Raw genomic sequence first — 10,118 nt, forward strand, 5'->3', positions numbered from 1 at the left:
TTTATTGAAAACTTTCTACATTTTGTATTCGTAGATAATGACGCAGACTTAACCATACTGATTCTTACCACTACGTTGATCGGTAAATTAGGAATAACCGCCTCCTACGCTATTGTGTTTTTGTACACAACACAATTATACCCTAGAGTGATACGGTAAGGTATAATAATAGGCCTTTGTCATCTTTAGATCGTGACAATGCCTTATGTTTCGGTTCTGTGCAAGCAGTGCCAGGTCTACTCTATCACACATTCGCCAACAATGGAAGGGATGAACATTCATTAATGCTTTATAAAAGTGGTTAAAAATCTATGTAATGTTTCCTCATCGTTTATATCTGTAAACTTTGTAAAATAGAAAAATACTTACGGATACTGGTTGTTGAGGAATAGATGGAATTGACAATTTCCACAAATATGTTTTATAACAATAACACTAACTTAGCAACAATCGTTTTTTAATCACAGTTTCAAAGGTACTGTACATGCAACCAAAGAGTATAATCTTTGACGTAACTAACACAACGGCTATCACCTTCACTACTGTCATTCTCTAAGTGTCTCAACCAAATATTGTAGTCAGGCTCAGGAGGAGAAACTGTTATACTGTGAACAGATTAGCTGTTTTTACACAATTTTCTTATGTGTTATACCTGTATTTTCAGAAATCTTGGTGTCGGTGTTTGTTCGTTTTCCTCTCGGATCGGCGGCATAATGGCACCTTTTATACTGTTGTTGGTAGGTAATCAAAATAGGCCTAGTAAGTCTATTTTGGCACATGATTATTTAAAAAAGTATATATTTGCAATGCAAGCAAATGATGATTCCTGCATGCTCATATAATTTCCCCTCACCTAAATTCATTCCCCTCACCCAAAATACAGTAAACGAAACCCTCTTGTCAACTTCCAGTACAGATCCCTAGTGAATGTTTGCCATCAGCAAAATAACATAAATGAACGTCAATAAACTAAAAATTATAAAGTTTCGTGTATGACCGTGTGCCCAATCCCTTATCAATTTCACGTATTCGAATAGTTCCCTCCAAATAGGGTACGCATAGTGGACAATTTCTTTGTTGTAAAGCATATTCTGGAATGTGCTGTAAGAGTCGAGGTATAATTTAAGCAAAGAAACCAGCATCACCGTTCCGTTTACCAGTACTTGATGGTCAACTAGCGCATACTTGCCTCCATCGTAAGTGTACACGTAAACTATTTTAAAATAATATTTTACGAAACATATTGTATAAACATGTTCTACTCCTTCCCGAGACGTAAGGTAGGAGATAACCAATGGCAATAGAGAAGGTGGAGATGGGGGTAGGCTTACACATGAATCAATCACAGAAGGCCATAGACTGTGAATATCAACATTTTAAATCATAGGTCTTTATAAGAAAAGCAGTGGAATCCAGTCGAATTGGGGATACTCTCCGAATAATAGTATGGTCTATCTACTGTTCCAATGTGAAGAAGTAATTTATAGTAGAGCTGTAGTTGGCAGGATTTGGAGAAGTATGGATTAATATGCATGATAGATATTTCGTAACATGGATATTTCGGCAATTAGCTTCCTTATCTTCTGTGCCCGCTGTCCAAGCCTTTCGTTGAAGTCATAATATCGTTTTTGTAATTTCCCTCTTAAATGTCAATGTAGATTATTTATCAAAAAGTTGGTTGGGTTTATATAATAGAATACAGGAGACCCGAGGAGGTATTATTCACGTCCTTATGCGTATCCATATAAAATACGGGTCATATTTAACTTTTGTTCTTGAATTATTGTCATAGAGGTCACATAAAGTTCGTAGGGCTTTACCAATTTGATTGTCGCTGTTGAGTAGTAAGTAGCTTCTCATATCCCAATGCCTATTATTCGACTGCACGTGACATTCAACTGCAAAGAAATATTTAGATCATTTTATGTAATGGTTAATAAAAGAAATATAACATACTCTAATTTTGCACAATATTAAGTCACTATTGCAAGCACCGCCTTATTAATACACATGATAATATGTTATTGTTATTCCTACTGTTCATTAACATCATCGTCATCATCGTCACCATCATCATCATCATCATCATCATAATCTTCATCATCATATCATAATTTTTTGTAAAAATGTATGAAAATGTATTATTCAAGCTAAAATGACGAAAATCTAGGTCGACGTTTATCTCCAAAAGGAGCCCAAAATACTTACTTAGACCTAATAAATATGTGTCAAAAGTTTATTGAATAGGTCTTTTCTGCTGTACTCAATTTAACTTGACAATATTACATGTCCAATTCCTGATTCAGGCTGACTAGTTTTCAGAGACATAGTCGGCCTGATCATGCTTTCTAAATTGGACGTGAAATATTGTCACATAAAATGTTGGTTCTAGTACAAAATATCCATTAAACTAATCTGGATAACTGAAAGTATTCACAGATGTGTCAAAAGGCCAATAATAAACTATAAATAATAAGTGTGATACAAAAACAACAACAACAACAACAATAATAATAATAATAATAATAATAGTAATAATAATAATAATAATAATAATAGTAATAGTAATAATAAATTTAATTGGAAAAGATGAACGGAATAATTATAGAAAACCGTCGGGACTATAACTTCCGATCATACCTTTAGCTCAAGTGTGATCCTGTGATAAATATCTGGTTTATAGCCATCCAGTGTAGATATATCATTTCCATGAGAAATGAGGTTCACCAAACACATTGTTCCATCTAATGAACTACACTTTCCACACACAGGTCCACAGATGTACTTTTTCCTAAAGTAGTCCAGGTTGAAATCCCGATTGATTATTTCTTCAATAAAAATAATCATTTTCTGTAGAACGAACATAGTTTGAGTGTTGTCTTCACTTACAACTTCAACTTTGATAAGATTTCTGTCGTATGAATTACCGGTAATGTTTCCAGAAATTACTTCTGTAGTAATGACGAAAAGACATGATTTACATGTCCTAAATTTTGCTTCATTGGAATGGATCTCATCCCAACTAAACTCTTTACAACATTCAGCGATGAGACGTAGAAATATAAATTCTTGAAGAATTTCACCAAAGTCGAAATAGAAAATGTCTTGCGAGTGAACACTGCTGTTCTGTGTTGACATTAAATTGATCTTTGGTGGCAGTCGACAGGAAAGAAAAAAAGTGCCGACTTGGTCGATTGGATCAATAACTTTAAGCGGGAACAGTAGATGTGTTCCCACTAAGAAACGAATTATGTAAGGGTAATGTCGCCAAATGTTTTTCTCTCTACATATGTGTTCAAGTAATTCACTGTCAACAATGCCAGTGTCTTCCAAATGCTGCCATAAACCAGCTACTGTCCGATTTCTTTGGTGAGGTTCAGGCACATTGACTAATATTGTCAGAATGTCTATGAGCATTTGAGGGTCACATATAACGTAATGTCGGAGTGTCTCATCACGTTCATTGTATATGACATCACCAGATCTGTCAAAGAAGTTCAAGAATTGGCACAACTCATTCTGAGAAATTATATTACATGCTGATTTGACTTCCTCAAAGATCTCTACTAAACTCATGATAATGTATTTTTGTAGGCGAAACCTGTTCAAAATTTCATGAAATAAAAGGTATTTTACTGAATGATTCTCCTGAAAAAAATCCAATTTTTTAATCTCATTATAGATAACTGTTCGTAGCACGTTTCGTTCTTGGTCTACTTCTAACGAATTTTCTATAAAAAAGAAAAAGTTACCTAAAGGGTGGAACGCAAGTAACCTAGAAAACGGTTTGTAGAGACGTGCTTTCGCAAGTTGAGTAAAATGCGAAAGCGCATTTATGTCAATAACACTTTCTCGTCTTGTTCCTACAAGAAACACTACGACATTTGTAATGTCTCCATGCATAGCAACTGATTGCAACCAAAATTGTAGCCGTTTTATTTGTTCTCCAGGATTTATAACCGCGTTAACGGTGTTGAACAGTATTAGATAGACGCCCTGCTTTGGCATAAAAAGATGGTGGGTGTTATAGTATATGTTTTGTCCTGCAAAGTCCCATAGACTGAGTCTAGCATCCAAATAGGGTTCATTACGAATACCTGCTTCCATTGATTTTTTTATATGCTTTACCGGTATGGAGGTTGTATTCTTCACTTTCACATACGAAAACCATTCGTAGACAAAAAAGGCAATGATCGGTGTCAGAAAGAGGAATAAGCTCAACAAATATCGTGAAAGAGAATATTGGGTATGTAAGTTTAGAGTTCTTAAATCTACCAGTTCCCACCCACAAAAATATGCTATAAATATACCAGCTACAAAACCAACAGATTTCTTTATAATATACATTTGAGGAATATACCCATAAGCAACAAACTTTCTTCCTAAAAGGACTCCAGCCGCAAGTACAAAAATACATGTACATATAAACATAAAGCGTAACAAATCCGGACCTCCAATAAAGCCCGCGGCTGTGAGACAAAAAAAAATGAGTATTAATACAGGTATACAGTTCCGTCGACTCATCGACAATATCTTAAACGTTAGCAAACTAATAATTATAAGTATGATAATTATCAAATTATAATATGTGTTGCTGTAGATGACTAATAGCATTTCTTTAACATTATCAATGGTAAATGTTTTCTGTTTAGGATGCACCATAATACAGAATGCTATGCATATTCCAGTTCTACCACCTATTCCCATAAGCACGCCAGCAATTAAGCCAGCTACTACATACAGAACCATCGTCAAAGTAGAAATGTTGATCCACAGACGCAACTTAATTACGCTGTCTACGAATGCCACTCCAATAGTGTATCCGCAACCGAAGCGGTACGCAGTGTGGACATCGGTTGCGTACATCAAGTAAATAATATACATCCACACACCTAGTCCAAATCCGAATGTAAACACACCGTCTAAAAACATAACTAAAACGGGAATAGCGTGTGTTATCTGATAAAATGTGTCTTTCTTTATAAATGTAGGCGAGATCTGTCGATTGACTTCAGACCTGCTACCGGGCCTTGTGGTTTCATTCGCATCCTGTTTCCTCATATGTGATACGGCCCACCATGCTGCCGAAGTTTCAAAGTCTTCTAGTGGTGTATTTGATACTTCACGCCACTTACCGTTAACATCACTAACTTTTGCTTTGACAGTATTTGTTTCGATTCCTGGTGTACTTGGCTCGTCATGCCGAAAATCCTTACCTTGCAAGCGTCTACTTGTCGATGTTTTTCCCACACCTTGGTCTCCTAAAATTAAGATTTTTGATCTGTTAAAAGGAAGTCTTCCTCTTATTCGTGCTTGTTCATAGGCTGTTTTAATCTCCTTATCGTCTGCAAGTACGCGCAAATTAAAACTACGTTCATATGAGTAGAAACCCCGTAGAAAGCTTATATCTTTTTCATTCATCTCGACGTACAACTGTTCATTAAACTGTTTCTTTCAAACTAAGTTCACTCTTAACCTGATTTGAACAAGTATAAACAAAATATAAACACACCTATATAAAGCAAAGGTACCGTAGTCGAAACGTTATATGTAGGCCTATACACAGAGCATTATTGGTGAAAGGCAATTTTAGTCAATTTTCCAGGATCATTGTTGTCTTTTCACGGTGTTTCAATAACACACTGATACCAGATACAATTGTTAACAACAGCATGCTTATGTATACATATGATGTTTCAACCACCATTTCCTTATATAGGTGTATTTTGACCTTGGACTATATTTACTTTAAACGGCGAGTATCATCCACTATACATTACCGACCTATACGGAATAGAGGAAAATCCAATCCCCCCAGGCACTCTCTTTCATGCAATTGACATAGTTCACATATAATGGAGCAATTGTTAAGCTAGAATTGGGTGTGTATAGAAACTAAGACCCTGAAAATTAGGACCAATTCATCACACACTTCGGCAGGGACGTAGCCAGGATTTTGAAAGAAGAAGGTGGGAGCCGTTTTGCGAGGTAGGCACGTAGGACCACGGGGGGGTCCAGGGCGAATCCCCCTGGAAAGTAACACGCTCTGATGGTTTTTAGGATTGTTTTGATATATGGTGAAAATTATTAATAATATTAGTAAGCCAAACAATAATTATATAAAACACAACAGTGGTGGATCCAGGAATTCAGAAGAGAGGTGACCCACAGGGAGGGACTTTACAGATTGAGGAACCACCCACCTCAGCCCCACCATGCCAATATTTTTCCATGATTTATAATAATTAGAGTAATGCAAATGCATATTTTCTAAAAAAAAAAAGTCAGTTTTTAGAGAAATTTTGCCGGGAATGGTGCTTTAATAGCCAGGACACCTTAGGCCTAACTGGAGATAAGCTTTAACTATACTATAATAATTATGATCAACAAATCCCAACTTACTTTTTCAACTTTAGCACAACTTTCTTCACTTTTTAATATTATTACTAAGCCAACTCAGGCTTGAGCATTAAATCACAATAGAAATGTCATCATTATAACTAATATACAGGTAATACTAGGCCTACAACAAATAAATAAATTCTGGTTTATACAATTTTCACTCATTGCAATGACTTTTGAATTGAATGTTAATCTACATCGTATCAGTAGTTATATTACGATATCCTAGCTAGCGCTTCGTGTAAAGCCGGATGCGTCGTACGACAGTCGAACGACCTTCGTACGACGAACCCAACTCCACTCCCTGTTAGCGCTATGATACGCGACGACGTCTTCTAATTGTCAGTGGCAGTCTGAAATGAACGTCATTAAAATCGATCAGTTGCGCGCGCGTCGTTGCGTTCTTCATAGGATCGTGTCGGCCGACGACGTCGAGCGCAGTGAGTGCCCGATTTTAGTTTTCATTGAGAGCGGTGATACAGTAGATTATTTTCCCGACGGTCGTATGAGGCATGAGGACCGGCTTTAGTTGTCGGAAGGTTAAGTAATTCAATGGCGGATCCAGGAATTTGAAATAGAGGGGGCTCACAGAGAGATTTTCACAGATGGAGGGTCTATTTGTGTTTATAGCTCCTATAGATGGCCAGAAATGGGACTCGGATTCAAAATTAGGTGGTGTGTTTACATGATAAACTTCACATAGACAAAAAGTCCTATTTCCAACGATTTTCAAAATGCACGAAATGATATCTTATAACTCTTTATTATTCCTGAGCTTTTCAAGTGAAAAAGTTGGAAAAACGATCGTTTGAAATAAAAAATATGTTGATTAAAAAAAAGAAAAAAAAAATTGAAAGGGAGGAGGTGATAAACTAATACTTTTTTATGGGGCCTTAGCCTCGTTTAGGATGTTACAGAGAAGTATCGGGGTTGACGTAAAATATTGCCCTCATAGAGGACTGGTGTCTGGCTGTACCCCTTGGTGTCATCGCTACTGGAAAGCAGCAAAGCCCACTAGGCTTGTGTGGTTAAACAACCAGATTCGCATATCTTTGAGTCGAAGCGCTTCTTGAGGACGATCGCTTGATGCGTTGTTTTTAAGGTTGTTGACATCATTGCACAATCAGCAGAAATCCCATTTCCGGATGTCGTACCTGGATCTAATTAAATTAATCACCGTAATTTAGCTTTACACTTATGAATTTAGGGAGCACTTAAAATGTGAAATAATCATATCACTACCCGACAAACTTCGAACTTTATTCATTCATTAGACCTCATATTGCTGTACTATACTCCAACATCACTGGCGAGTGGTAACAACCGACTGCAGACCATTTCCGGTCACACATTACTCTCCATAACACAGCACCCCCTAGTTCCGTCACCTCTGGATCCTATTTTCTAGATTAAATCATATACCTCAGTGAATCCAGGAATTCTAAACAGAGGGGCCCGGTGAGGGACTTTTTCAGATAGAAGGTCTATACCACCATAACCGCACCAAGGTTAAATTTAGGGGACCCGGTTCACCCCCCACCCCCACTGAATTCGCCACTGTATCTCTTGAGAGAAATTATATTATTAAGTTAACAGCAAGAAAAGAATCAGAGCTTTTGGACAACCTCATGCTATATACATATCGTGCTTGGACGTACAGAATACAAACCGTATAAAATAGGTTATTTAAAACGACCAAGCAAAATTGAGTATATAAATTATTAAATCATTCTGACCTTCTAACTACTGAGATTAAACGATATGATAACATCTCACTTCTATTTATGAATTTATGAGGCACTAAGTATATTTATATTTATATATTTATATTTGCGCTATATAAATCCATCTATTATTATTATTATTATTATTATTTAAGTGTAAATTTATTATTTATATATAATTTATATAATTTTATATATAAATTATAAATAGTAATTCCAGAATACTTGTATGTAGTAATTTAAAAATAATTATTTATAAAATATTATTCTCGAATTTTCATTATTTATCGCATTATTATGAGGGGGGCGGATGCGCACCCCCGATAGGTGCGACTTTTCAGGGGAAAAAAACTTAACTACAGAACAACTTAACTACAGAAATTTAACTACAGAGATTAATAAACACGATTATTGATTGTCCCTAAAGGTAAATTTATTATATATTTAATATTGAATCGAATTGTCATTATTTATAAATAATGAAAAAAAAATACAGAGTCGTTAGAACTATATAATATTTTTTCTTTCTTTATTTATTTGCCCTTTTCATAAATAATACAAAGTTTTAAAAGTATGTGAAAACATGATAATGGGTAAATTAGGAAACCAAAAAATAGCGTAAAATGTAATCAAGTCTGGTTTCACGTATATAAATAAATAATGGTGATTCATAAAAATAAAGGCTTACACTTATGTAAATAATGACCTCCGAATTCTTTATTATACAGTATATTAAATAATGAATTATATATATATATAAACTAAACAGTAAATTGACCCTTGGCAACTCATATTAGTTTTATACTGATGCTGCTATGGTTTAGGGTCAACGTTCAATTGTGCAGAACATTCACTACGATAAGATAGTACAGCAGCAGGGTTCTGGCGACGGTGGGTGAGGAATTCCTTTGGATTTCCTACCCGTGGTAAGCCATGGAGTTGGACGATGCTTTAATTCTTCTAGGAGAATTCGGATGCTACCAAACGATCATTTATTTAATATTATCAATTGTCGGCCAGGTATCATCTGTTTGGCATATGCTAGGCATTTCGTTCTTAGGTGCTTTACCCGATCACCGATGCAAATTAAGCGCCGATGTTCCTGTCGAAGAAGGTATACCTAAAGTGTCCGATTTAAACGGGGGATTTGAATTTTCCAGCTGTGACATGTATGCGAACTATACGGCTAGTAATGAAACAACAGGCTGCGATGAATGGGTTTATGATGACAATGTGTATGGCGAGACAATAGTTACTGAGGTACGATTTTATATGTAAATATTTCAACAACTTACGGTATAGATAGATATTCTGTGTATGGTACGATACAACCTATGTTTCTTTAGAAATATTGATAATTTGTATCTACTTTTTCCACGCATTCCGCACTGTATATATATATATATATATATAAATATATATATATATATATATATATATATATCTTTGATGATTTATATATATAATTTAACAGTGTTAACGGCTATCTTGATTTATATTATATATATATATATATATATATATGTTGCACTTATTTTATAAAGTGTAGGTAGGGTGTGTCTGAGACAAAAATAAAGAAAGGGTTGAAGTATTTCGGGACATAAATGCAATTTATTTTAACGGTTGGTCCTCTTCCTAAGGACTAGTGTAACTAATTAACACTACGTAGATGTAAGTACGGTATTCATTCAGTAAAGTAGTACAGATTACTGTATTTATTCTACACTAAATGACTGTAAACAAGTGATGTAAGCAACATCATCTCAACATATTCTGTTCTACTCCAGTAGAATTACATTTCTCTAACCTGGCTGGGATCAATAAGTCTTTATAATCACGCAATAACACATTTTGACGCCAAATGTTGTAGCTACACATTTAAAGTAAAATGGTGTAAAAATGGCGTTCATTTGAGTAGGCCTATTATATGTACCTATTGTACACCCAAAAATAAACGCCTTCCTTGAATAAACGCCCCTCAAAACCCTTCTC

At 35.3% G+C, this 10,118-nt stretch overlaps 1 protein-coding gene and 1 pseudogene across 1 annotated transcript; one reads left to right on the forward strand and one right to left on the reverse strand.

Moving 5' to 3' along the window:
- LOC117122669 lies at positions 1-5,658 on the reverse strand. The gene is made up of 2 exons (XM_033268355.1): positions 2,641-5,658; positions 1-1,898 (listed from the first exon to the last, which is right to left on the reverse strand). The coding sequence occupies exons 1-2, from the start codon at positions 5,419-5,421 to the stop codon at positions 1,857-1,859; spliced, it is 2,823 nt and encodes a 940-aa protein (XP_033124246.1). The 5' UTR covers positions 5,422-5,658; the 3' UTR covers positions 1-1,856.
- A 3,343-nt stretch (positions 5,659-9,001) lies between these two features.
- The window catches only part of LOC117122649, a 7,981-nt pseudogene continuing 6,864 nt past the window's right edge, over positions 9,002-10,118 (forward strand).

Source organism: Anneissia japonica, unplaced genomic scaffold (genome assembly GCF_011630105.1).
Source record: "Anneissia japonica isolate Jap-2015-1 unplaced genomic scaffold, ASM1163010v1 scaffold287945_len1679841_cov205, whole genome shotgun sequence".
NCBI classification, from domain to species: domain Eukaryota; kingdom Metazoa; phylum Echinodermata; class Crinoidea; order Comatulida; family Comatulidae; genus Anneissia; species Anneissia japonica.